Raw genomic sequence first — 26,203 nt, 5'->3', positions numbered from 1 at the left:
GAATGAGATTTGACCGAGTTATGGGGTTGGGAAGTTTTGACCCATGTCTATATACGAAACTAAGGGGTAAGATTTTGACATGAATTTCGACTAAAATTTACGTAGTCAGATTTGAATGCCAGATTATTTAAGAGGGAAAACTGAGCATAACAAACCAAACCTCGGGGAAATCGGATGAGATTTGACTGAGTTATGGGGTTGGGAAATTTTGACCCATGTCTATATACGAAACTAAGGGGTAAGATTTTGACATGAATTTCGACTAAAATTTACGTAGTCGGATTTGAATGCCAGATTATTTAAGAGGGAAAACTGAGCATAAAAAACCAAACCTCGGGGAAATCGAATGAGATTTGACCGAGTTATGGGGTTGGGAAGTTTTGACCCATGTCTATATACGAAACTAAGGGGTAAGATTTTGACATGAATTTCGACTAAAATTTACGTAGTCAGATTTGAATGCCAGATTATTTAAGAGGGAAAACTGAGCATAAAAAACCAAACCTCGGGGAAATCGAATGAGATTTGGCCGGTTTATGGGGTGAGGAAGTTGGACCTATGTCTATATAGGGTATTAGAGGATGGCACGTATTCTCCTCAAGAACTTTGAAATTTTTTTTTATATTTCGAAAAGTGGCAATTACCCCTAAATGAATCTGGGAGTTTTTCTTATTATTTTTCGTAATTACAGCAATACCTTATTGAAATTTTAAGCACATGAACTAGCTGACGGTACTGATGTACAAAAAGCTGCTTACTGCATCCCTACTGGTTCACATTTTGAACTTTGCCGTTACGCTGTTAAAGCGTAATCACTTTTTGAAGCGGGGTGGCAACGCCGTCTATTCTTTCAACAGCTTTTGCACGTGCTGTACATGCGCACAAATTTTCGCTGCGAAACGTAACTTTTTTGATTGAAAAAATATTTCAAAATGAGCAGCATTTCGACCGAGGTCGAAGTTCAGTCCTCGCTGCCAGACGCCGAGGCTGAGAGCATAGAATTTCAATCGAGGTAAACGTTTTTCTTATTGCAAGTTGGCCAAAGTTGAGAATGTGATGTATTTCCACGACAGCAACGATGAAGGCAGCAATAAGGAAAATGAAGAAACGCTGGAAATAATGCAGGAATATGCCCAGGAAACGTGCAGCAGCCTGTTGGAGCTCGTGTGCGATAGAAAGCAGAAGACCAAGGTGAGCGTGGAGAGCAAATTCCAACAATCTAACCTCACTTTATCATCTGGATCAGACAGTCGTCTGACATCCCTACTCGAGTCTGGCATTCGAACCGGCAACCTTCTATTTGATAAATTCATTTTATGCCATATTTACTTTGAACTATTCCAGGACATCTGCCAGGCCTGGATCAGGTTATATACGTATTCGCCGGAAGCTGCGCTGTTGAAGTTCATGCAGTTCGTGCTGGAGGCCAGCGGCAGTCAGTATCAAATACCTGATAGACTGGAGATACCCTTTGACTTCAGCGACATTCTGATTGCGGCCACGGCACACTTTGGCAATGTGAGTCCTTTTTTTATTGCTCAGACATAACCTCACTTTAGATAAGATTTGCAGAAGAGCTTGTCGTATCCGTTGATTATGAAATCGGGCAACTCCTTCGCCCGGAACGTGTGCTACTTTGTGCAGTATCTAATGCGTCTGCTGCACACAACTTCGCTCATCCTGGACGATGTCCTGCTGAAGAATCTGGCCGGCTTTGTCATGGTCTGCGCCGACTCGAAGGTGCGCGCCTTCAGGCACACCTGCACCCTAATTGGTAAGCGCTAGCCACAAGCCACAAGCCCACCTGAAAAGCATTTGGTCCACTTGCAGGACTCAAGATGATGACCACGCTGTGTGCCACGGTGTTGCTGGAGAGCGAGCAGGTCAAGGAGATCTGGCTGCAATTGTTTGCCAGCGTCTTCTTGGAGCGCTCCGACGATGTCGTCGATGAGATACGCTATCTGTGCCTGGTCGAGTGCGGCATTTGGCTGGAGAAGTATCCGCAGTGCTATCTGAATCCGGATCATGTGAAGCATCTGTTCCAGCCGCTGCAGGACAATTCGCGCAAGGTGATCGAGTGCTGCTTCCAGGCGCTGTCCAAGCTGTGGCATAATCCGAAGCTGCGACCCGTTTGCCTGGAGCAGGGCGCCAAGTACCGCATGACCCTGCTGGGCCTGACCATGAGCGCCGAGAGCGAACTGGGCCAGATGGCCATACAGCTGCTGGGGCTGTTCTACAGAGCGAATCCGTTGCTCCTCGACGAGTCCACGCTGCAGGTCATCGAGCAGCTCGTCTTTGCCGCGCATCGTGGCGTGGCCCAGGCCGCCGCCGACCTGGTGCCCTACCGTTATCAGGAGACGGCGAGCACGGAGCAGGAGCGCATTCTGATCCTGGTGCAGTTCTTCGTACGCTTCGGTGAGCACGAGCATGCCGCCTACCTGGTGGACGCCTTCTACGGGCGCAACGACATCGTGTTGGCCTGGTCCAGCATGGTCTCCATGCTGCTGCAGCCCGAATCGCTGAGCGAGCCGGAAACCTCGGCGCTTATTGAGATCTTGACGCGGGCCGTCAAGCAGGCTGTCACGGGCGAGATACCGCCGGGCCGTTACACCGAGGATCTGGTGCGTCAAGCCCAGCCGAACGCCAAGAAGCTGGCCACGCGTGCTCTGTTTTCCAAGCTGCCCGCCCTGTTGCGGCAGTATCGCAGCTCTGAGCGGGATCTGAGCAATCTGCTGGAGCTGGCGCAGTTCATGATCATGCAGAAGACGCAGTTCCAGGAGCTGCTCGAACAGATCAAGGACATTATGTTCGAGCCGGAGGCGCTCTCCGTGCTCCAAATGGGCGCCATGACGCTGGAGCATCTGTACGGCCTGAATGCCAGCTGCCAGAATCATCGCAAGGAGCTGCTCAACAATGCAGTGACCAACTACATGATTGCCACTGCCGCCTGGGAGCAATCGCTGGCGGGCACCTCGAGGCTGTCCGTGGAGGACAATGCCAAACGTCTAATGGATACGCTGCGTCTGCTCGCCACGCTCTATGCACGCTTCGATCTCAACGATTGGCAGCTGAGCGACAAGGTCTTGGCCACGCTGGAGAATGCTCTGGAGGAGCGGGACTCCCGACTGCCGGATGAGTCGGTTTCGCTGTATTTAACGATTGTCTACGTCTCGCTCTCCTGGGATCTCAAGCGCAACAAGGATGCAGCCAAAGCTGGCCGGGATGTGGCTGAGGAGTGCCGCGCTTTGCGTCGTCGCATGGAGTGCTTTCTCTCCGTGAACTTCAACCTGATCGAGCACACGTCCATGATCCAAGTGGGCTGCGATGTAAGTTTACGGCAGTTACTCTTCCCAGCTGTAAAACCTTTAGATTAGCTCCTTCTGCGCCTTTCAGGCCTTCAGCTTTACCTGTGACATCTTTGTGCTCTTCGCCGATCCGCTGCGCCAGAACAGCTGCGACTCGATTCGCGCCTTGGAATACAAATCCAAAATAAGCGAGTACGAGTTGATCGAGAGCTTTGTACTGCGCTTTGCATTCGATGAAGATGCCGCCGCGCTGCTTGCACCAGAGATGTTTTCACTGCTCCAGAGCAAACGGCGCATCCTGGCCAGCTACTGTAAGCTGGTGTTCCACAACGTGATGCCCGTGATGCGCTCTTGCATTGTGCTGCAGTATTACGAGCGTGTAAGTGGAGCGAGAAATAGAGCTCTGCATCCAGTCAACCCAAAGGCTTTTCGAATACTCGAACAATTCTTTCAATCGAACGAATCAAGACTCAAAGCCGAAAAAGCTTGTGCTGCTCGAATTAGCTCCTCACTCGACAATTTCAATTGTGTTCGAGCTTGAACATGTTGCATGCTCGAGCTGATCAAACCTCGTTTAAATGAATATCTGCGCGGTTGATGAATCATTTATTCGACAAATTATCCCGCTTTTCGAGTATTCGATTACAATTAACCGATGCAGAGCTCTACTGCGAACCTAGTTCGACTGCGATCCTTCATCAACTCGTCTCCCTTGTTCCAGTGCAATCCGGTCTTTGGTGACATTCTGCGTGCCACTCTGGAGCGCTGTTTGTCTGTGAATCCCGTCAACTGCGGCATGACCGTGATGCACACCTGCTTGCTGGTCTACAAACGCGTACGAGTCGCTTATCCAAATGCAGTTGAGGCGGCCGCCTCCACGGATTTCGCGGATCTACTCAAGCTGGCCAATTTGCTGGCAGAGCTGTTCAATGCCAAGCAGCTGGAAGTACGCTCCGGCGTGGTCATACTGCATCGCGCCGGCATTCGATATGCCGCGGAGATTATGCCCGATGATCCGACCAGTCCGCCCGAAAATCTACTCTATCTGAGTGTGCTGCAGCAGTTTGTGCCGCAACTGCTCGCCCAGGATATGCTGGATGTGCTCAAGTTTGTGCAGTTCATCGATCAGGTGGCCTTGCCCACCAGCCGAGCCGACGAGTGGCAGCCTCTCGTGGCCTATCGCAACGCCCTGGAAATAGCTCTCGTCCAGAGCTGTCGCCGTGAGTTCAAACGGAAAATGTTATTTGGTGATGTTTTTTAATAACGAATCTTTAACAGGTGATGATCTCTCCAATCTGCCCAGCTATGCGGTGGAGTAAGTATCAGAAATCTAACTATGTGGGCTAATAACAACTAACACAATCCGTTTATTCCGGCTAATGAAAAACAAATCAAATTTACTTGAAATAACAATTGAAAACTCTGCTTCTTATACAATGCATATTTTTTAATAATATTTAACAATTTCCTGTTCTTTCGATTCAGTTTTCTTTGCTGAAAATTGAAAATTTAGTTTAACAAAAACATGAAAATGTCTCGCATTTCATCTGTTTCTTAACAAATATCTTTGATATTCCTTCCTTATCATATTTTTCTTATATCTAGAACAATTCTAGACTCTACTGCAATATCAAAGTTTAATCTTCAACTTTTTTCTTCTAATTTCATTAATAATTTGCCTTAATTTCTCTGTTTATATTATTACTAACTAATTTCTATTTTATTATATATTCTTATATGTATACATATTATATTTTTTACATCATATTTTATTTGACAATTTTTTCAAAATTAATTTCATATTTATTTACATTTCCCTAAATTCCCTATTTTACATAGTTATTTATTGAAATTTTTCCTAGAAATCACAATTTGAATTATTTGCAATTTCTTTGAACCTGTCCTATATATAAGAGATATGTATATCTCTGATATTTCTTTATAACCTTCTAGATACATGCAATTTTTTACCCATTTTCAATTGTATCCATTGCGTATTGCACAATTTCTTTGGTAAACATTGTATTCAATTTCGAGAATGCCTGCAGTCAGCGAATATTTGTCTGAATATTTTTGATGGCATAATGCAATCTGGGGCATATGATGCCAATTCTGACGACGGGGATTCGACCTGAATGCGCTCTGGGGCCGCACTCGTTGCAGGATTCAATTTCCTTGCTTTGTATGTGGCCATTGCCATTTGCAGTTTTGAAGCTTTTTACTGTCCATATTCCAATGATCCTTTTTCTATTCAATAGTTGCATAATGCACGCGCGTGTGTGTGTGTGTGTGTCGGTGTGTGTGTCGTTAGCTGCTGGCTGCATTTACAGGGTGGCCCGGGTGCATTCAATCAAAGAGGCAGAGAACAGGGCGCAGAGCCGCGACTGGCAGCTGCCAATGTATCGAATTTCCATGCATTGAGCTCAACAATTTTCAATTTCGACAAATTGACTCGCTGCTCGGCGGGCAGGGACCTGGCTCAGGGCCTGTCAAAGGCTGCACACGAGCTAACACGGCCTTTGACACCCGCTCGAGCGTTGGGTCAGCCTCAAGGTGTTTGTGTGTGTGTGTGTGTGCGTGCGCCAAATACATATTTTGGGCATGTAATTCAAGTGGACTCGCAGGCACTTCTGTTTTTGGTTTTAGGTAACCGTGTTCCATGTCCATTTCCTTGGCACATGCCAAGTGTCCGGCTGTGGTGTCGCATTACGAAGACATTCAAGTGTCCAGCGGCGCGCGAGGCTGACGTCATTAAAACCAGATCATAAAACGAACGGCCGCGCGCGTCTCCACAATGTGGATGCAGCGTTTACAGTTCAGATTTCGTGAACAGCTGTGAGCCAGTGTTGCCAACTGCTGCCAGAAAAAAAAACTAGCTAATCCAATGTTAACAAAGGCTTCGAGTTGCCAAAAGATAGCCACATATATTTAATACTAACCGTTTGCCTGGTCACACTGTTTACGCTGCCAGCTTGTGTTGTTAGCCTGCGCCATCAAGCACACGGCAGAGGCGCAGGCGCAGTCGCACAACATCTGGAATCTTGAAATTGGCCCATCTAGAGATCTGACGATCTCTGGCAGGTAGAGGTGCTGCCCCCCCGCCATCAATTTCGCGTAACGGGCCAAAACACCGCTAAGCAAGAGGAGTCCTCGCCACACAATTCACGCATTTCACGCTCTCGCGTCCGGCGGCTACAACGGGAAACAACGGGAACAGGCAGCCGGGGAGCCAGCGGCACAGATGTGCTGATGCGATCCGAATCAGCAGCGACGGTTGCGGTTTAACGAGATGCGTTGCCGCCTCCGACGCACGCCTCCAACCGCGCCCCGACCGATGTCTGCGTGCGATAAACGCGCCTCGCTTCGTCGATTAGTTTCTAGATGGGTTTTTCTTGTGTCTTTTTTGGCCGAGTTTAAACGAAAGTGTAACAGAACAGTTTTTTGGGCACATGTCCGACACACACACACACACACACACACACGCGTGCGCATCTGTCGTCCTGGCGAGGGGCAGCCAGCGCACCCGTTCCCCGTGTTAGGCCCGAAATTTCGCAAGGGCGACACGTGGCACTTGATTCATATCAAATTTCTGGCCACAACTATTTCGTTTTCACTTTCCATGTGTGTGTTTGTGTGTGTGTGTGTGGCCAGAGGAAGAAACCCTTCCTGCTCCCTGCTCCTGTTTTATTTTATTTGTATTTTTTTTGGTCTCTGCCAACTGTCAACCCATTTGGCCATATTTATGGGCCCTAGCCGGCGGGCATCCAGTTAGGGGAGCCGGTTGGCAACTGTTATTAACAGAAATTTATAGCTCTTCTCTTGTTTTTTTTTGGCAAAAATGTGCAATTGTAGTCGGTAACTAGTGTGCGTTTAAAAACGCGTGCAAGTCGCGTGCGATCATACATACAGCTGCGAGCTGGCGTTGCCAACTGTTTTTTTTTGTGCATGTCCAATTGGAACATATGTGCAAAGCACAGCTTTGCAGTATTCAAAATGGCGATGCGTATTTATAATATACAGCAGGCAGTGCTCTACAATTGTCCGACCTAGCACACGCTTTAACAAAAATCAACTTCGCAATAACACCAGTTTCCACGCAATTTGCTACCTTGGCTGTGATTAATCACATACAATATTAATACTCATCAAATATTTGCTCGTGTTCAACAATTGTCGGCTTGTCGCGGCGTAATTCGCACAAATACGTATGTTTGTGTGCGTGCGTGCGTGTGTTTGTGTGTGTGTGTGTGCATTGAATCCGTTTAATCTGTTGGCGCTGTGCTTCAATTGTGTAATTTCGCTGTTGTTGTTGTATTTGTCAGTCAGCACATGTATCTCTGCCTCTTCTTCTTCTTCTTCTTCGTGATGTTTGCGCGGCGGGCGGTCTGTGTGGTGCACGTTTCGCAAGTTAAATTGTTTATAGTACGACATTAATTAATTTCATGTACATAAGTGAAGTGTTAAAACATTCGTTATTGCAATGTAAACATGATGTACGGTTAAACATGGCAGTGCAACGCAATAAGAAGCATAATTAGAAAGAATTAAAAATTGCATCAGCTTTTTCGCGCATAGTGTGACCGCAGTCTGCATATCAAATAATACCAATTGGTTACGCTTCAATTCGGCAAGTGTCTCATTTCATTTGTTAAGCGCTAAGAAAAACTGATAAGAAAAACTTGTAAATTGCATCAGCTTTTTCGGGCACAGTGTGACCACATTCTTCATCTCGAAAAATACCAATTGGCCGCGCTGTAAGTCTCATTTGTTTACGTTTAAACTCATTTAGAATTTAATTGCAGTAATTACAATTTACTCATGCTAGTTATTAATCATTTTGAATACCAATACACACACACACACACACACACACACGCACACATGCATGCACATGTTTTGGCATGTTTGAGGCGCGTTGTCTGAGTGTAAAAACATCAATCGCACATCCATCAAACGGGCAACATTTCCCTTTTTGCTGTCGCTGCTGACGTCGCGGTGTGTTGTCCTTTGACAAGCGGCGACTTTTGTTTTTTTCATTGACAAATGCACAAATTTGTAGATTGTCAATCTGGCCCGTGATCTGCGCCCGTGTCCCGTCCTGAGTGACAGCAAACACACAGTGTGTGGCAAGGATCTGGCCAAGGACAAGCCGGCACAAGTTGTTATTGTTATTGTTATTGTTATTCTTCTGTGTGCGTGTGTGTGTGTGCCTAATGCCCGTGCAAATAAGGCGCGCCGTGTGCTCGGCTCCTGCGCCGGTAGTCCTGCAACTAAATCACTCGCCTGTTTACAAATGTGTCGCCAGCGCGTAATTCAATCCTTGCGCGCAGGATGCATGCGGCAGCCGTCGCCGCTTGCCAAACCAATAAATACCACTTAGATGCAGACCTGGCAACCTTTCTCTCTCTGTGTGTCTCTGTGTGTGTGTGTGTGTGTCAACAAAGTCATGTGTTGGCATGTCGCCGTGTGCATATGTCGTGTCCTTTGACTCGGTGCAAGGGTGGGAGAGCGGGGAGAGAGTGTCGCTGCAGCTGAGCCTGCGCAGGACACGCATGCGACGCATAAATTAACACGCAGCTCCTTGCGTCGCGTTGCGCTGATTCCCATTGATCCTTGAGCTGCACCTTTGCTCCCCATTAGCACGCGTCCACTTGGGAAGCGCACAGCGCACGCGCAGCATCCACTTGAAAGGATACGCTGCACTCGCAAGCTGCACAAAAGGGCTCAGCTCGGCTCGGCTCGGCTCGGTTCGTCTCAAGTGCAGCCGGAATTGTGGCCGGGTTAAAATTAGTCAGGCCCTGTCAGCAAATCTGATTTAGTGTGCAGCCCGGCAGCAGATGCGCACAAAAGGATGGCTCAAGTCCTCGCATTAGGCCTGTTGCTGCCCGAAATTATAACTTTAGTGGCAATTTAATTAAGCAATTACAAGGGGTTTCTCTTCCCTCCCGCCGCCAGACTTTCGAGTGTTGATTTATTAACAGATGCTCAGATTTGACTTGGCGTGGGTAAAGAGAGAAGAACATATGTCTTCATGGAATGCTTTTAACAAGGCGCAAGATCTTTGCTTTGTTTGTTTTTTTATATGTTTGGAATATAACTGAAATATTTCACATTTCTTAAGTTTTGTACTCATCTATATTTTAATTTATCTTGATCTAAACTTCAAAATATTTATGCTTAAGATACCCTTTGCAATGTTTTACTGGATCTAAGGATCTTTAGAGATTACTGCTTCCAAGTTTCTTCAAATATTCAAAGGAAAATACAACATTGTAATATTGAACAAGTTGCCTTAGATAAAGATTATTGAATATATATTTCTAAAGAGATCTGTCCAAATATAGAAGTTTTGAGAATTGGGATTTCGTATTGTTAAGTTATTGAGATGAATCTTGAGATATTTATTCCTTGACAAAAGCATGTCTCGGATTTAGGTTATTCCATTCAAAATGTTGCTGTTGCCGAGTTTCTTAAGGCATTGAAAAGAAATAGATCTCAGTTGTCGCAATTCTTCACATTGAACTGCCGAAAGGATTGTCTTTTAATTTCAAGTTATTGATTCCAATTTTGGAATATTATATTGATAGATTTTCTGTTCTTCTCAAAAGCCCTGTAACTGACATTTTGAACGAGTTCCATGCTTCACTTATTTGGTTTCAGACCATTTAGATTGGAATAAATGAAGGTCGCACAGGTTTGCAGTTAAGGTCAAGAGTTCGACAGTTTTATGGGCTAGGTCAAGCGTTCGACACATACGAGACAGCAGAGTTCAATTAAATGCGATATTTATATCAACTGACACGCACCACAAATTGGAAAATTAGTTGACCAACGCGAGCACAACAGCTGGACAGATGGCCGATGGCACAATGCGACTGCAAGTTGGGGCGAGGGTGTCAACGTTTCTCGACCAAGTGCAACAGATGCACAGAAATTAATTACAAGCCCAGCGCTGAGAAGCAAAGAGATGCATAAAATATTCAAGTTATGGTCGCGGGCAAGTGACAAGTGTTTTCGGCCGACAGCTGACTGAGCGGCTCCTCCGCCTCCGCCTGCTCCATCTCCACTTCTGCTTCAGCTTCAGAGTATTATCCAGTACGAGAGTCCCATTCGTGCCTGAACAATTAATCATCTGCGTTTGGGTCATTTTGTGATTTTTTAACGACTGCGCCCGCTGTCAACGCATCCTTTGGCCCATATCCCAGCGGCGCTTGCTGGCCTGGCGGCACATAAAATTTTGGGATGCGCCCTGATAAATGCGAGTGTGCCTCAAGCAGCAGCCCATCAAATAGATTTATTATTGAAAATATTTGTGCCCCTTTTGATTGTTCGCCAGCTACGCATTGAATGTTGTGACAGGGGCCGCAGCACAAATGTTGTGTTCAATTTATTTCATTACATTGGCATTTTATGATGACTTGGCGCGTTCCTTTTCATTTTCTATATTTTGTTTATACACATTCGAGGCGTTCGATTTCAGGGCCATAAAAGTGCTAATGGTGGGTCCTGCCCACAGGAGCAGCAGCATCAGCATCAGCTGTCGCTTGTCTTGTGAATGGGTCTTTGAACTTTGGCCAGCGACAACAGCTGACAGCGACAGCTACCAAATGAAAGCGAAGACAAATTTGCTAACAAGTGAATTTTAAAAATGAAAATACCTTTACTTTAGATTTTACTCAAAGATTCCTTTATTTTAAATCCAGAGGTAAAGCCGGGACCAAAATTGCATTAAAAATGTTAGTCGGATCAGTATTTCAAAAGTTTTCAAGTCTAGGGAGGAGACTTCATGGAGATTGGGAGGCATATGTAGCGTAAAGTGGAACCTCTCAGAATCTTCAAGATAGAATGTTTTAATAACTTGCAACCAGAATCAACTAACAATTTAGTAGCTGGTTTAAACGGGAGCTTTGGAACATAGGTTTTTCTTTCTTAACTAATATAGAAACCATTTTAAAGCAAAGTTTGTCTTCGGAAGCTGCCTCTCGACTTGGCAATGCACAGAATCTTTCAACAATTGATTAACTTTATATATGCCGACAGCAGAGCCAAATCCTGCACACAAAACTAATTACCCCTCAGTTTGATGGAGAGATCGAGGAGTAGGGGGATCTCACACACCTTTACACATAATTAGAGGCCTGTTGACTGCGGCGACAATGAATGGATATATGAATGGTAAACAGCCAGCAACACGTTACCGAGCCTGTCCAGCGTGTCAGCCATTCATTAATCCACAACCACATCCACATCCACATTCAATGGCAAGGCGGCGGCGGCGACTATGACACCACCTGAGCGGCGGTTACGTGGAGCGCGCCTTGGAGTGCAAACGGCGGCAGAACAACAAAGCCACAAGGGCCTATTAGCCACAATAAAGAGGCATCTTCGACGAGTCTGCATCGTCTCGAGTCCCAATTCTATTATGCTGCTATGCAGATGAATGGGAATGGGTTCGACTGGGTGTGCGTGTTGTGTGTGTGTGTGTGTGTGTTTGCTCGCCAGATGCCATTACAATGTAAATACAAGAAAAGTTCAATCGGCAACTTGATGCGGGTCCCCCCAGACCAATGCAGAGAGGAGGAGCAGGGGAGAGGGGGGAAGGGTGGGGAGCAGCCAGCACACGTAGAAAGCCATTTCATTAGGCAGACAGAGCCGACATCTCCAGCTTCAGCTCCAGCTCCAGCTCCAACTGCAGCTCCAACTCTAACTGAGTGGCCCGACTGTTGAACAATTGATCAAATATCATAATTTATCAAATGACAATGCGACGGCGGCCTCTGTGAGGCGACGGCCCCGATCTTTGTGTCCCGGTCGAACTTGTTTGCTTGCCCCAATCCCCACACCAAACCCAGGCAATGCCACTATCCGATGTCTGTGTCTCTACTTTTTGTTCTTGATTGTTGTTGTTGTTGTTGTTGTTTTTCGAAAGCTACAACTTAATTTATTTGAACAATTTAGTCTGACACAACAGCAGTACCCAGAATCTAAACAGACCCATTTGGCTTGTCTTGTTCTTATTTATACCTGAATGGCCCTGCCCAATGAAGCTATCAAAGCATCTATTTAGCATAATTGCTGGGCCCAGCCACGGGCGATTGTATTGCCAGCGGCTCGTGGTGGTCTATGGGTCCATGGACAAAAAACCCATACAAGGCACAGTGGAACAAATTAATGTGCTTGACGGCGATTTTTCTTCCATTAAGAATAGCGTTTGGCTTATTGGCCTAATAGTTCCAAGTTTTAAATACATTCCATCAGTTTTGGGAAGTAGTTCCCTTTTATATACATATTATTATTTAATATATATTTATAACATATTTTTATGGACAAGATGCGGGATCTCAACCCAAAATTTGGCTTGAATTGAATTGAATTGAAAAATATGGCTTACGAAAATGTTGAATCATACAAATTCAGGGGTTCTGTTTCTGTTTACAACTTTAGTTAAATTGTTCAAATGAAATTGTTTTCGAATCGATTTACCCACTATTTTGGCATACCCGATTGAATAACTTTGATGGAGCGGTTGTTTTAGAGTATCATTACAAGTTAATCTCAAAATTGTTCGTTAAAAATCCGCTAAAGAACGGCAAATATGGCAAATCAGAAGACGTTGGCGACCACAAATCAGGATGCGGAGCAGATGTGCTGCTGCAACTGCAAAAGGAAACTGGATCCGTATCAGATATTCGACGACAATGTGGAGGACATTGCGAAGAGCCTCTCGCAGATAATGCTCATCTGTGGCATTAATACGACCAAGGCCTGCAATGCCAAATCGATTATAAAGCGCGCCTTCATCTATCACGAGAAGCTGCGAACCCGCTGCCCGAGGAGCCCGCCACCGGGCACGCATCTGCATCGGGATGACATGCTGCAGGCGCTGCGCATCAAGTGCGAAATGGAGAGCGTGGAGGCGATGCTCACGTATTCGATCATCAAGCGTGCCTTCAAGGCCTTCTTTCACGGCAAGCCAGACAGATCGATCAGCAATCCCATCCTGGACGCCATGGTCATACTCAACCAGAAGGCAGCCTGGGTGCATGCCGCGTACAAGACGGCGCGAATCTTTGACAACTACAAGGCGGCCTTCTTTTGGGCGCACAAGTCCTACGAGAAGCAGATCAACGTTGTCTACCGATCCCTGTACGATCGCATGAGTGCCCGTGCCAATCCCTTGACAGTGCCGAACTGTACCTGCCCCAAGTGCAGGAAGCTGGAAGTGCCGGGTCATCCAAAGCCGGGCGAGAAGCCGCGCGAGAAGTTCAAGCTGGCCGACTGTGCAGATCTGCCCGCATCCTGCATACTGTGCGGCCTGCAGGTGCCCAAGATTGATTCGAGCATAAAGCTGAAACGACCACGCCCCATTCTCAATCACGAGCTCAAACTGCCGCGTTGCTCCAAGTGCAACTCGCCCATGCTCATCTGCGAGTGCAACATTGACCAGCTGACCGGCGAGCAGTACGGCGAGTGCGGCCAGGACTCGTACAAGGTGAAGTGGTATCGCCTGGAGCAGGAGCTGGAAGCCACCAAGAAGCCGGCTAGCAATACGGAGAGCACGAGCTATGACGACGCCCTGGAACCGGAGCACGATTGGCACAATCATCATTGTCCCATTGATTGTGCGCACGATGTTTCCAGCGAAACCTCAAATGTGTGCCATGCGGATGACTCCAACAGCAGCTCTTCCTCCTCATTTAACACCTGCTCCGATGTTGGCAGCGACGATGTTATCGAAAAGCTCGAAAAGTATCTCAACAAGCTCTGGGCCGAGGAGCTGGCCGCCAAAAAGAATCCCCATACGTATGTGCCGGGCACCGTGTTTCCGCCACGTCCGCCATGCGAACCATGCAAACGGGATTGAATAACTTATTATGACTTTGGCTGTATATGATGACCATTTCGTTAATTTTTCGTGCCCTCTAATCAACAATAATTGCTTTTGATACCCTGTACGAAGTGTTTGTTGGATTTGTTCTCTAGACTTGTTCCTTCTTTTGCCTGGTAACATGCCCTTAGGGTATTTTTAGCGCCATCTCGAAATGAATCAGTTTAGTTGGCGACACTTCAGCGATCGCCCACATGCGAACATGAGGAGCTTGCAGCTCCTCCATGTTTATCGGACGGCCGCAGATCGCGCCCTGACAATGGCCACTTAAATGCCATTGCCAGTTGTAATCGCTGCTAGATTGCTGCCTCGGCTACTGTTGTCGACATTTGCGCCCCCGTCGCCGTTCTGGAGGTTCCACATAAATCGCTCGCACATTATCTGCGCACTTGCATCGCATTCACGGGAATGGGAACAGGCCGAGTATGGCACGGGTTTCGTTCGCTTTGGTGCCATCGTCGTCGCCTGCTTATCAATCTCGGCTCATCTGCACGCAGCCATTGGGAACATCTTCTGCGAAAAATAATTCCGCAACTTGTCACATTTTGTTAAAGCGCGCGAGACGCCTCTGCGCCCAGTTGTCGGGGCCGGCTTGTAATGGCCAGGCTATTGCCAGAAGTCCTTGACTCTGGCAGCTAGACTATTTTTGGCTGCAACTGCAGCTTCCACACGTCGTTTGGCTGGCCCGTATCTCTTCGCTAAATGCTGACTTATTCTCGAATACTTGACTTCTCTTGTTTGCCTTGTTCACTTAGAGCTGCATTTGCATATAGATTTATTTTTATGGCCCTCACAATGGTTTGGAGACGTTTAAGTCTTTTGGTATTTATGTGTGAGCTGCGGTGCATTTTGAACAACTGGCCAAAGGGTTAAGCTATACTAGAAAAGTAATGTGATATTCCAAGTCAGTTTTTCGATATGTTAACCCAGTTCTGCTTGATAGCTTGGTATTATATACCAATAATTATGCAAATGCTTGCCAGCTAGGCTAGCTAGGCAAGACCTCTTTTGTCCATCTATCTCTGGGACCTTTCTATGCGATTTTCATAAATTTGAAGTAAGCTCAATACTTCGAAGCTGAGAACATGGCGCCTTCAAGTCCAGCTCTTTCGTCTAAAACTCTTTTATATTTATTTGGACTTTCTCTATCTCTATAGCCCTTCTATGCGATTTTCAAAAATTCGAAAAAAGCCAATAGTCAAAGTGTTTTATTAAGATGTTACAGCCAAGTGTAGCTAGCCTCAAAAACCCTCACTTTCAAATAAGAAACACTCTTGTTTTTTATTAAATATTATTTCTTAGCTTCTGTTAATTGCAACACCTAATATATGCCCACAATTATGATGTACAAAATTGAGAAATAATTTCTTATTTCACTTGCCAAATCTTGAATTCGTGTTGCGTTCTCATGAAGCCACTTGGCCATCGAGCACTTGAGAAATAAGAATCGAGAGTAAACAGTGGCCATCGATGGAAAAGCTCTCGAACCTAATTGTGGACCACATCGAACCATTGAACTTTTAAAAAGCAATCAAATTTGCGCCCAATGCGATCCCTTTGAGGCGGTTTCCAAGTGCAGCGCATGGAACTTAATAGTCTTTTTATAGCTGCACTTTTTCAACTTCAATTAATGAAGTGTCGAGTTGTTAACACCAAAAACACAAGCGCTACGAGCTGAGCCCATCAGGACTGCCCCAGCCCCAGCCCCAGTCGCAGCCTCGAGGCCTGCCTCGGGCGTTACGCTTCTATTTCCAAACATTTTGCCCACCAGCTACAAATGAGCCCCGAGACATGCTGGGAAAAGCCGAGCAGCGCTTGCTTGGAAAATGTAAACAAACAAATTAAAACGAGTCGAACGGCAGCCGCCGCCGCCGCCGCTGCCGCCTCTTTGGTCAGGTTCCGCGGCGTGGCCACCAGGTGAGAAATCGTCTGCAAGTATCTGGGAAGCCAGCAAAGCAAACACAAACAGCCCAAGACAAAAGCAGAAGCAGCAGCAGCAGCAGCCAAAGCCACAGCCACAACAGAAGCTCTTTAATCTTCAGTTGTTGAGTTTCTGAAATGCCTGAAGTTATCTTATTGAATTGAGACATTAAATGGGCGGATTTTCGGAGACAACTTGTCGTGATCGGGCAGTAAAGTGAGCTTTAATTACACATCGGGTCGATTCGAAACGAGACTGTGACGAAAACCGAGATCTGGAACATGACAATCAATCCTGAGCTACTTCAATAAACTGTGCACTGTGGCTTGGGGTTAAGGTAAAGCAATCAAAAGAAAGGAGGTTTTTGTTAGCTTCGAATTTGATGGAAACTAGCTGACAGGAATATGGGATACTTACAGATCTGGATATATTTAATCTAAAATCTTTTGATGGAGCATTATGCTGAATGAATTAAAAGGCTATGCATAATCGAGGGACTTATCGCTTTAGCTAAGTGGAAGTTGGGAATTTACAGAATAGGGTTTGAGATAGATATGATATAGAGTTAATATTTACTACATCCAAGTGGTACTTTATTTCACAAAGGGCATATTGCAAATTTGCCAAAGTGCATATCTTCAAATCGTATTTTGTATAACATAAGCCCGTTGGAGAGTAGTTCACTTTTTGTGCTTTTACACTCTTGGTGTCAGGTTAATAGTTAACCTGACCGAAAATGACTGTGGGAAAAACAGTTGGAGCGTCAAATGATAAACCTGTTTGTCAATTAAACAAAAATATTGTAATAGTTGATAACAGAATGGGCAAACAGAGCCCAATGGAGAGTCGAGTGTGGAGTGCGGAGGCAGTGAACAGCAGATGCCGCTGGTGATGAGAACTTCCCAGAACCAGTACCAGAACCAGAACGCGAATGAGTATGAGAATGAGAATGAGAATGAGTGAATACAAGAAAACAACCTGTCAACCCAACTGGCTGGGCCCCCAAAAGGCAAGCTGGTGGGACCCTGGTTCGATGTGCTTGACGCCCGTCGGTTTCATTATCGCCTTGCCTTCAACTTTGGCTTGGCTTGGACTCGAACATCGCCTCCGTCCACCTTCGCCTGCCCAACCTGGCCTGGTCGCCAGTCTTGGCTTATTGTTTAGTGAAGCATTTAACTTATAAATATTGTGTGTGGCAAGAAGAAAAGTGTTTTGTGTATGTGATACCGTTTTGAAATGTGCCAGCCACAGATACAGTCAGCCCAAGCCAGACCCGGCCAGACCATGGACAGCCGAGGAGCAGCGGGTCTCAGACGCAACGCCGTGAAATATTTCCCATGACAATTCTGTTTGTTTTTCGTGTATTGTCTGCGCCGCCTGCCTTGGTCTTGGCACCTTACCGTCGCCACTTCTTTCACATCGTGTCGCCCACACGTTGTCCAGAGCGCTTGGTTCACAGGGTTTTCCACCGTTCGACCAGATCCACAATACCTGAGCACTCTCTATTTGCTTTATCTGTGCTTGTGACGTTCCTGTGCATGTGGATGCCCAGCCAGAAACTTGTTGAAACCCTTGAGGCTGCCCCAATGGGCATCCAAAGAGCTGCCTCGCTAAATGGTCACCCAAATGGCCACATGCCAGTGAATTTGGCAGCCGTTTAGCACGAGTTGGTATCCCAAATATTCCAAGAACCAGTTTCAATTAAATGTACAAAAACCTTTGCTCATTTTCGGAATACTCTCTCCTTAGTTTAATTTTGTTGGCTATTTTATAGCTCTAAAACTTTTAGCTTAACATGGCTGTAAGCATTAACAGTGGCACTTCAACAGAAACAACTTAACATAACTGCTATCAGTGCTGTCAAACGTCACAAACATCTTCCATTCTTTAAGTTTATAACCTTTAACTCTAACAGCTGTAAGTTTAACAGTTCCTTGTTTGTAATCTACAATGGCCTGTTGTGCTGAAAATATTTAAAGGCTAGGTTAATAGAGAAAATCAAATAGGGAGCCGTGTTTGGGCCGGTTCGATTTAAGCCCGGCTTGCAGGCTTGATTTGTATGCATTAAACATAAAAATATGAACAAATGCTGCCAAGGTTTGAAAGCCAAATATGAATTTAACTATTCATGAAAATTTAAAATATAGGTGACATGCTCTGTGACAAAGTTAATATACAAGGCGTCGAAAGGGTATCATTATTAGCTGCAAAACCACTCGGCGTGGTCAATGGAGTGCCGGCAAAATTCCATGGAATAAAAATATTCAGCGCTTCCAATTTGGCGTGCGATAATTATAATTGTATTGGAATCGGGCCGAACATCGTTCTAAAGGAACCGTCCTAAGCTGTCCGTACGATTCGTACACTGATATCCAGTCCACCAGTTAAGGAAGTCTTTGGGCTGACGCGGATGTCGCGGCTGACGCAGCCGGTGACAGAGGGCACAGTAGGGCTGTCGGTTCTTATGAAGCCAATAGTTGGCATGCCACTTGAAGAATTGCTCGTATTGCCGGGGCTCGTTCGACAACTGCTCCAAATACGCGGCCAGTTTCTTGGGTGAGCTGAAGTCGGCGCTGCTTATGTAGGAGCCTGCCGGAAGGAGGCTACTGAGATTGCCGCCGCCGATCATGACGGGCACCACAAAGTGTGACAGCGCTATGTAGAGCTGCGGATGCACATAATCTGGACAGGCGCTGGGATCAAAGATCAGCATGAACTTGTAGATTCCGCAACTGACAGAATGGGAAACAGAAGCTGATTAAATCTAATTGAAATCGATAAGTATATCACACCTACTCTTGAGCGCCATGACACTCTATGAAGGCATCCAGCTCGATGTGTTTGCGCAACTCCTGCAGATAGAGGCTTTCCGGCAAAGTGTAGTCGTTCACTTCGTACATCATGTAGAAGACCAGCGGGGATTTCGATCGGAGCTTCAGGTGCAGATCGGTGGCTTCAAGCTCTGACCGCTGTTTCCTGAAGCTGATCTCCAGAACTGTGGAGCCTGGTTGCTCTCTCGGCGCCGTTAAAAAGTAATCCCACCAGACAACGTCCGAATCGCGACGATAAGTCATTGTCAAATTAAAGACAGATTCTCCATGTTCTAGCAGCGGATTGTGGACCAGATTCATCGGATTTTTGGCTGCAAATACTGCCAGGAAATTGGGCGTATGCTTAATCCGATCTAGGCCCTCGAACGTAAATGGTCGATCTGCATTGAAGACGATGGCATCAATGGTTCCGGCCGAATAATCACGATTTGTGGTCAACACACAGCCACATGGCAGATAGTTCCACGTGCCCAGCTCCATCTCGGCGTTCCAAAGGAGTATGGCTCTCCCGACCGGGCGACCTACCTGTTCGCCCATTCGAGGGCTATCGTTACCCACGCAATACATCAGCAACAAAACAACTGACAGACAGACGACGCTCTTCAAAATATTCAAATACAAATTGATTTTCGTCAGCCGTTTGTTCCGGGGCAAAGTCGCTGAGCGGCTCGGCCCGTCCGAACCTTTTGGTTCCTTATTGGCGGATGCAGTCAACTGCATTGTTGGCACATTAAGCGACTGGGCCTGATTTTCCGATTCGAGTGGATTGCTAATAATTTTGTCAGCTGGCATTTTTACGAATTTTTTCGGTACACTTCTTAAATATAGATCATATTTCAAATATATCTATAAGTGCACAGCAATGCCAACTCGGATTGGGATAATCGAACTGAAATTTATACCAGATGTAAACTGTCTTGACTGATAGACTGAAGGACTGACCTACTAAGCTACTGATTGATTGATTGATTGACTGTCTAATTTTTGGTCAAAGGGGACAGCTCAGAGCTAGGAATATGAAATTTTCACGCTTTCAAATTTTTCACACACAAGTGTGAAAAATTGGTGGAACGCAGTTGCAGTTTTCTTTCCTTCACCTCTCGTTCGGCTTTAAATTTACTTCCAAAGCTCCAAAAATACAAAGTTCAGCTAATTTGAAAACTCCAAACCTACGAAAATTTCATCGGTTGCGGCAAATCCACTTCGCTACGTGAAAATTTCAGTTAGTGTGGGTGAATTTCGAATTCCCTCGGGCGTAAAATGGGTGGATTAATGTCAAAACTTGGGATAAAGCAGGATTAATATGGAAACCTAACCGGAGGAAGCTTGATTATGAAGAAAAGTATTCTTGCACTCGCAAAACTAAAGACTATATTTTTGATTTAAATCAAGTCTTGCAAAGTAAAATCATCGATACAATTGGCATATACTTAGGTTAAACAGTTAGCTCTATTCTACATAGATACATTTGGAGCCGTAAAATCGACTAAAATACTCGACGAGCATCCTTTTCTTGGCAAGACCCGCTTTAGTTGGTCGCCCCGATCTGAAAGTCTCTGGGGTCCGGGCACTGGTAAATTGTCCACCATTGAAGGAACTCGTAAGGTGGGCGCTGTCGCTGCTCCTGTCGCAGCTGGTGACAAAGAGCGCAATAGGGAAGCTTTATTTGATAGAGTTGATATATGGAGTGCCACCAAAAGAACTGCTCGTACAATTCCGGCCGTGAGGACAGCAACATCAAGTGTTCGGTCAGTTCAAAAGGTGACGAGAAGTTGTCGGCGCTTATATAAGAACCGGGAGGCACCAGTTCGCTGAGATTGCCGCCACCAATCAGCACGGGCACCACAAAGTTGGCCAGCGCCATGTAGAACTGCGGATGCACATATTCCGGACAGCGACTCGGCTCAAAGATCAGCATGAATCTGTAGGGTAGGCATCTAGCCAAAGAGTGTACTGATTATATGAGAGATGAAGTTAAATATGGGTTAGCTACTCATTGGCTTCGTGGCAGGTCTCGATAACGCTCAGATCGATGTGCTGTCGCAGCTGCTGCAGATAGAGGCTCTGCTGCATCGTGGAATTGTTCACCGGATACATCATGTAGACCACCAGAAGCTGTTTGAGCTGCAATTTGAAGCGTAGATGTGCAGACATTTCTTTCGCGGAATTCTTGTCGGGCGCCGTGAACTTGTGCACCCGCACATCTATATGCTGCAACGTGGAGAAATAGTAGTCTGTCCAGAACAGATTCGAGTCCGGGCGATAGGTCATCGAGTAGTTGAATATGGATTCACCGTGTAAACTCAGCGGATTTTTGGCCAGACTTAGCGGCTTCTTAGCCGCAAATACCACCAAGAAATTCGGGCTGCGCACGATCTTCTCCAGGCCGTCCACGTCGTAGGCTCGATCTGCATTGACAACGACAGCATCTATGGGCCTATCCGTGTAATTGCGATTGGTGGTCACCGTGCAGTGGCATTGTTGATACCGCCACCAGCGCTCGTTGGAGCTCTCCTCGTTCCACAGGAGTATGGAAACGGCGCGCTTGAGTTTCACTTCCCTGACCACGTGATGGCGCGGCACAAAGAGCAGCAGCATAAATATGATCGATAGGCAAACGATCCATTTCATTATCAAATTTCGATTCTTGGACAATTGACGAGAATTCAGCCGGCTCGCAGCTGAACGACGCGGCGGCGGCAGAATCGCCAAATCCGAGTCCATGGAATAGTCAGAGTCATCATTCGGGCTCGCAAAGTTGGAATTGCGCTCCTCGCCGTTCTCCACGCGCTTTCGCGGCGCATTGTAGCGCTGTGGCTGATGGCGACTGCTAAGAATTTTGTCAATTGGCATTGCCGTAAACTCTATCGTTTGGCTTTTCAAATTAATGTATATTGCTATATTTGAATGTTATTTGCTTTTGATTTAAAAACAGAAGTGAATTACTTGGCACGCTTTACATCAATGGCAACAGGAATGAGCACGACGAGATGTTTAGAAGTATGTAACAGGCACCAGGAAGCATTACCCAACCCATAATGTATTTATATTCTTAGTGTCTGTCCGTCTGCCCATCAGTCCGTCTGTCTGTCTGCATGAACGCGTCGATCTGAGAACCTCTAAGAGCTAGAGACTTGAAATATTGTTTCAGATAGTCGATTACTTTCCACGTTTCCACGTGGTTTTAAGCAAGTCTCTTAGGTTTTAAGAGCCAGTTATCAAATTATTCTAGAATAGTGTATGCAGATCAAGTATCTATCTTTTTATGACTATCCCTAGTATATCCCTTTTCTTATTCTTCGATACCTGAAACCAACCACTTGCATCTTACATGTAAACATTTAATATATAAATCAGACAGAGAGATCTGCAATCAATCATAAATGTAATTTAATTCCTCGGTTTGCAATTGTAAAAGAATCGATAAATGTGCAATTTATTGTCTCCTTTGGAAAAGTGTTAAAGTTCTTGAAACCATAGAATTCGCTTTTCCTCCTGCTCCTTCCGTTTTGGCGCATTTCCGATTTGGCACTTAGCGCGAACAACACCAAGTTTCTCCCGCCTGGCATTCAGGCAAACAGGAACCAAGTAATCAATCATTTTGGTTAAGCCGTCAGCAACATGACAATTTGGCCAAAAACTTTGCGTAGTTCGCACCGTTGCCAGAAACAGAGGAAACACGCGCTCTATCCCTGTCCCTGTCTACGTCTCTTGCCCTGTGTCTCTCTTTCTCTATTTCTCTGTCTGGCAATCCATTGATGATATATCACTGCAATTTGGAATATTCATTTGGCAACTTTTGTCGCTGCTCATTTCAAATGCGGCACACAAACTCGCCGAGGATGCGGCACAATGGTTGCCAGGCCACAGGCCGGAGCTGGTCATGGACGTGCCGATGGCACGATGACGGACTCTGTAAGCGACTTATATATATGAAATGCTTGTTGTTCTGCTCATTGTAACAGAGCCGGCTGCCACGCCCAGAACGGAAGAGAAAGGGCAGACGCAAGCCTGCAATTTTCCAATTGACAAGCGATTAAATGTTACCTCTGCAACATGGCGAGAGGGCGAAAGGGGGAGAGAGAGATTGTGTGTGTCGGAGCTGTGGTAAGGATTGTGGCCTGCGATATTCGCATTGGCACGTAGCAACAGTTGCCATGCAAATTGCCAGCGCCAGCTTTATAAATTATGCGCCGCTTATGTGCGAAAGTGAAATGGAATTGCCGCAGAACCCAGAAGGGAACAGTCAAGGTTTTCGACTGTAGGATCAGGGACAGACAGGCAGCCGGTCGGACAGACAGGTGGATGGATGAGGTGAGCTTGTGTAACTGCAGCTGGCAGAATCATATTAGAAGTGTGGGGGTGAAGCGGCGGCTAAGCCCAAACGAAACACATATAAATTTTAATTATTCCAACGAATTCCAAGCCAAAGACAAACTGTGGGCCAAGCAAGACAGGGACGGAGAGAGAGAGGGACGTGTCGAAAACAAAGCGTGGCTAAACAAAAGATGCGATACGATTGCATTTGGAGGCTGTGTTGGAGCCTGGACCGGGACCTCAAACTGAACCTGAAACTGGGCTGTAGCTGCTTCTTTAAAGTCGCGAGTCGAAAACTCGGAGAATGGAATTGAAATTCCATTGTGAATTTTGGGGGCGTTGCCGCGTCGAAAAATGCAATAAATATGCATATGAGAGAGCGCTGAGAATTATGGCTCTGGCAAAACTGAACTGAAGATTTGAATAATTTGGTTCCCACACTCGGGCTCCAGTTCCAAACATCTCCAGCCAAATGGGGCCAATGATGCGATATGCGATGACGATGACGATGGCTAACACACAGACACTCATAATTTTAATTAAAGTTATTAATAGGCCTGCCAACTTGAGATTGAGTGTGATTTACCTTGCTTTTATATTTGACCACAGACTCGGCTGGCCATAGTTGGTTGTCCTTAAGCTGCCGGTCAATTAAATGCCGCACACATTGTTGGCAACTGCTTAATTATCGAACGAATCAAACAACATGCAACACAACAAAAGGACGAGCCGCCGCCGGCGGCGGCAAAGTCGCCACCTCAGAGACGCCGCACAAAATTGGACTTGATTGCGCTGTCTTCGGCTTAAGAAGAAGCGCAAACGATATTCGAATCGTATCGCAGCGAACGAATTAACATGTAATTATCGCAGCTTGCTCGGTCCTCAAATGGAACGCAACGAATGCCCGGGCGACACCCAAACCAAAAACAAACTCCGTCTTGTTACCGCTGCCCAGACCAGACCAGGATCAGGACGTGGCCTAGGCAGCTGGCAATTCGTGCGGCACCGGGGCGTGTCTCAGTTCGATTCTCGATTCCCGATTCTCCTGTCTCGACTCTCCGACCACCCGCGCTTGTGGCGCTAAAGTTGTCAGTTCGTGGACCCTAATTAGGTGTTATCTAACTGACCTGACCTGTTGGTTAACAGCGAGGTTATTGATGTGCGCCGACACGACAGAGGCTGATCCCATTTGTGGTACTTAACTCATTTTCACTTCGTGTCTCTTTCTCTCTCTCTCTCTATGTCTCTCACTTTCACTCGCTGATCATTTCCTGGCTCTTGCTCTGTTTTCTCATGATTCACCATCATGTCATCTCACGCTTTATTTGGCGCCACTCTCGGCACAAAATCCACTGCTGACCCACAAAGCAACAATCAAATCTGAGCAGCTCAGTGATTATCACTGCCCGGCACCGGGCATTGTCCACGCAGCTATTGTCATTATCAATGTAAGCCTCCCTCCTCTGCTACCCTACCAATTCCTCCGAGATGTTGTTGTTGTTGAGGTTGTCTGTCATCCGCGTAAATAGTTTGATGATGGCAATCAAGTAAAGTTGGCCCCGTTGGGCCAATTGCTGCTCGGCTTTATTGTCACGATCAACGCAAATTCAACGCGGCGGCCTCCCAGCGGCCTCCCAGTGGCCTCCCAGCGGGCGGCAGCGATGACACATGCGCCTCCAGTGCCCGGATGCAGGCACTTGCCGGCCGCTGATTGATGCGCAGGCGGCAGACGTCGTTGCTCATTGCTCATTGCCCATTGTTTGCCCGTCTCATCTCTGTCGTGTAATGAGTTGTGTTTGTTGAAATACGCAAAGGTTATGTAAACCAGGAATTCCGTTCCAGAATTTACAGAATAAATAACAGATTCCGTTTCTTGAATGTTTCTCAATTTGTACATTGCTTAAAATGATGCCATGATAATTTGCACTTTTCTGCTTCTTCCATCGAGATGGAATTTAGCTACTTTTTCATACTTTTAACAACTTTTTCTATATAATTCTGCTTAAAGAACTTCAGCTGCATTTCTCATATCCTCCTTTAGTTTGTCCCTTCTACTTCTTCTTAGTTTAGGCGGACTTTCTTTCTGTTTTTACATCGCTCGATTAACTCTTTGCTACTTTGCATAGAGAGCGTAATCCTTCTAGGTTTTAAAATGTTTCTTTTGCTGCTTTAATTTACTTCTGCTCTTATAACTTATCCTTCTCGCTCTGTCTTTGCCTTCTCTTAATATGCTTTCACAAAGTTCAGCATAAAGAACATATTCTTGTCACTTTTTTCAAGTGTTTCTTAAATTAGTTTCTACCTAATTAAACGCAGCTTCTTTCTTTGCTTAAGTACTTCTGCTACTGCTTCTCGCTTCTCTCTGCTTAGTTTAGCATATTTATTTAGCAAACTTATCTTCCGAGTTCCTGTTTTGTTTAATGTTTCAGTTATATTTACCATTCTCCTGCTTATATTTATATTACTATTCCGGTTTGCTACGTAATTTCTTGCCAGTCTTTTTCCGTTTCCCTGTCATTCATCTTCACGTTCCTTTTTTTTAGTAGTCATGCATATTTCATTGTCCCTTGGCCCCATTCTTGAACTTCCACCCACTTTGCGCTGCACTCCCTAGGGGCGCTACCGTGACGACGAGACATGGACAATTATGTAAATATACAGAGGCGCCTGTTCCGGCACAGACGCCGGGGAATACAATGGAACAACCGCAATTATTGTCGTCCATTTGGCAAATGGATGCGTGACAAAGCGCAGAGAAAACCGAAAACATTCAGAAAAAAAAAAAACAAGGCGCAAGGACAGTGCCGAGGTCAGGACAATAGGCGGCGCAGCGGGAGTGGCAGCGAGGTCAAAGGTCAGGCGCGCTAATGTTGTGCTAATTGCGATTGGAATGCGGCCCAAAACTGTGACAACAGGAGTCGACACGAGACAGCGGCGCTTA

The 26,203-nt window shown here is 46.0% G+C and overlaps 4 protein-coding genes across 4 annotated transcripts; 2 read left to right on the top strand and 2 right to left on the bottom strand.

Annotated features, from left to right (window-relative positions):
* The first annotated feature begins 879 nt into the window (after window positions 1-879).
* Window positions 880-4,732, top strand: LOC115765826 (cohesin subunit SA-2). Its single transcript, XM_030709550.1, has 8 exons — window positions 880-1,012; window positions 1,074-1,191; window positions 1,345-1,518; window positions 1,573-1,774; window positions 1,831-3,326; window positions 3,394-3,684; window positions 4,027-4,525; window positions 4,584-4,732. Exons 1-8 carry the CDS (start codon window positions 933-935, stop codon window positions 4,622-4,624), a joined length of 2,901 nt encoding a protein of 966 aa, XP_030565410.1. The 5' UTR covers window positions 880-932; the 3' UTR covers window positions 4,625-4,732.
* Window positions 4,733-12,800: 8,068 nt separating this feature from the next.
* Window positions 12,801-14,186, top strand: LOC115765824. The gene has a single exon (XM_030709547.1). The coding sequence runs from the start codon at window positions 12,901-12,903 to the stop codon at window positions 14,167-14,169; it is 1,269 nt and encodes a 422-aa protein (XP_030565407.1). The 5' UTR covers window positions 12,801-12,900; the 3' UTR covers window positions 14,170-14,186.
* Window positions 14,187-18,241: 4,055 nt separating this feature from the next.
* On the bottom strand, window positions 18,242-19,801 carry LOC115765816 (alpha-(1,3)-fucosyltransferase C-like). Its single transcript, XM_030709538.1, has 2 exons — window positions 18,911-19,801; window positions 18,242-18,846 (listed from the first exon to the last, which is right to left on the bottom strand). Exons 1-2 carry the CDS (start codon window positions 19,735-19,737, stop codon window positions 18,441-18,443), a joined length of 1,233 nt encoding a protein of 410 aa, XP_030565398.1. The 5' UTR covers window positions 19,738-19,801; the 3' UTR covers window positions 18,242-18,440.
* Window positions 19,802-20,293: 492 nt separating this feature from the next.
* LOC115765807 (alpha-(1,3)-fucosyltransferase C-like) lies at window positions 20,294-21,862 on the bottom strand. Its single transcript, XM_030709522.1, has 2 exons — window positions 20,939-21,862; window positions 20,294-20,882 (listed from the first exon to the last, which is right to left on the bottom strand). The coding sequence occupies exons 1-2, from the start codon at window positions 21,796-21,798 to the stop codon at window positions 20,474-20,476; spliced, it is 1,269 nt and encodes a 422-aa protein (XP_030565382.1). The 5' UTR covers window positions 21,799-21,862; the 3' UTR covers window positions 20,294-20,473.
* Between the last annotated feature and the right edge of the window lie 4,341 nt (window positions 21,863-26,203).

Source organism: Drosophila novamexicana, unplaced genomic scaffold (assembly GCF_003285875.2).
Source record: "Drosophila novamexicana strain 15010-1031.04,08,12 unplaced genomic scaffold, DnovRS2.1 tig00001058-arrow-arrow-pilon, whole genome shotgun sequence".
Classification (NCBI taxonomy): Eukaryota; Metazoa; Arthropoda; class Insecta; order Diptera; family Drosophilidae; genus Drosophila; species Drosophila novamexicana.
This window is presented reverse-complemented; position numbering and strand designations above follow the sequence as displayed.

What these genes read in the sequence shown, in the direction of transcription:
- LOC115765826 (XM_030709550.1), top strand. Translation starts at nt 933, where the DNA reads ATGAGCAGCATTTCGACCGAGGTCGAAGTTCAGTCCTCGCTGCCAGAC. An exon ending in ATAGAAAGCAGAAGACCAAG is followed by an intron (nt 1,192 to 1,344) that starts GTGAGCGTGGAG and finishes GAACTATTCCAG; the next exon opens with GACATCTGCCAGGCCTGGAT. An exon ending in CCACGGCACACTTTGGCAAT is followed by an intron (nt 1,519 to 1,572) that starts GTGAGTCCTTTT and finishes TAAGATTTGCAG; the next exon opens with AAGAGCTTGTCGTATCCGTT.
- LOC115765816 (XM_030709538.1), bottom strand. Translation starts at nt 19,737, where the DNA reads ATGCCAGCTGACAAAATTATTAGCAATCCACTCGAATCGGAAAATCAG. An exon ending in GAGTGTCATGGCGCTCAAGA is followed by an intron (nt 18,847 to 18,910) that starts GTAGGTGTGATA and finishes CCATTCTGTCAG; the next exon opens with TTGCGGAATCTACAAGTTCA.
- LOC115765807 (XM_030709522.1), bottom strand. Translation starts at nt 21,798, where the DNA reads ATGCCAATTGACAAAATTCTTAGCAGTCGCCATCAGCCACAGCGCTAC. An exon ending in ACCTGCCACGAAGCCAATGA is followed by an intron (nt 20,883 to 20,938) that starts GTAGCTAACCCA and finishes CTCTTTGGCTAG; the next exon opens with ATGCCTACCCTACAGATTCA.
- LOC115765824 (XM_030709547.1), top strand. Translation starts at nt 12,901, where the DNA reads ATGGCAAATCAGAAGACGTTGGCGACCACAAATCAGGATGCGGAGCAG.